The following is a 1,017-nucleotide window of genomic DNA, read 5'->3' as shown; positions in this document are numbered from 1 at the left end:
TGCTGACAGTGCCCCAGGAGTACATTGAGAACGTCCTCGAGGCCCTGGGTGCCCAGGAGACCAGCTATGGAGTGAGTGCAGGGAGGTCTGGGGGTGCCCACGGAGCAGTGGGGAGCCCTGCATGGGAGTCAGAGCTGTGGACTTGACCAGGTCCCACAAAACTCCCGTGGCATCTACAGAACATGGTACTGCAGGTGTGTCAGGGGAGGACACAGTGGCATCCTGCCCTGATGTCCTTTCAGGCTGAGAAAGTTGGGGGCAGGGGGTGAAGTGTATGTCACCTTGGCACACAAGGATCTCTCTCCTCTCACCCATAACCTGTCCCACCCATAACCTCCTCTTCACCCTCTCTCCACAGTATGCAGTGGACTGCAATGAGATCCAGAACATGCCTCCCATCACCTTCGTCATCAATGGTGCTGAGCTCCCACTCCCTCCCTCTGCTTATGTCTTGGATGTACGTGCCAGCTGAGAGCCTTCATCCTGCTGAGTCCCTGAGGGCCAGGGAGGGACCTGGAGCCTCAGCAGTGATGCTCTCCCTCCCTGCAGCCCAGCTGGCAGGTCCTGGTGCTTGTTTGAGGCTCTGACTCCCCATCATTCCCCTCTTACAGAACAATGGCTACTGCACCCTCGGGGTCGAGGTGACCTACCTGCCTTCCCAGGATGGACAGCCGCTCTGGATCTTGGGTGATGTCTTCCTTAAGGAGTACTACACTGTCTTTGACATGGCTTACAGCCGTGTTGGCTTTGCCCCGTCGGCGTAGAGCAATGGGGCAGCCCAGTCCAGCCCCTCTCCTGGCCCCTCTTACAGAACAATGGCTACTGCACCCTCGGGGTCGAGGTGACCTACCTGCCTTCCCAGGATGGACAGCCGCTCTGGATCTTGGGTGATGTCTTCCTTAAGGAGTACTACACTGTCTTTGACATGGCTTACAGCCGTGTTGGCTTTGCCCCGTCGGCGTAGAGCAATGGGGCAGCCCAGTCCAGCCCCTCTCCTGGCCCAGCATAGCCAGCACT

At 58.4% G+C, this 1,017-nt stretch overlaps 1 protein-coding gene across 1 annotated transcript in view; it reads left to right on the top strand.

Moving 5' to 3' along the window:
* PGC (progastricsin (pepsinogen C)) overlaps positions 1–764 on the top strand; it is a 3,121-nt gene extending 2,357 nt beyond the window's left edge. Inside the window, exons 7-9 of the mRNA XM_009084632.1 lie at positions 1–71; positions 359–457; positions 612–764. The exon at positions 1–71 is cut by the window's left edge and continues 62 nt beyond it. Coding sequence (XP_009082880.1) covers positions 1–71; positions 359–457; positions 612–764 — 323 coding nt within the window. The remainder of the gene's footprint in view (positions 72–358; positions 458–611) is intronic.
* Positions 765–1,017: the final 253 nt, after the last annotated feature.

This window comes from Acanthisitta chloris, unplaced genomic scaffold (genome assembly GCF_000695815.1).
Source record: "Acanthisitta chloris isolate BGI_N310 unplaced genomic scaffold, ASM69581v1 scaffold40611, whole genome shotgun sequence".
NCBI classification, from domain to species: Eukaryota; Metazoa; Chordata; class Aves; order Passeriformes; family Acanthisittidae; genus Acanthisitta; species Acanthisitta chloris.
Note: the sequence above shows the minus strand (reverse complement) of the source record. Positions and strands in the feature narration are given on the sequence as shown.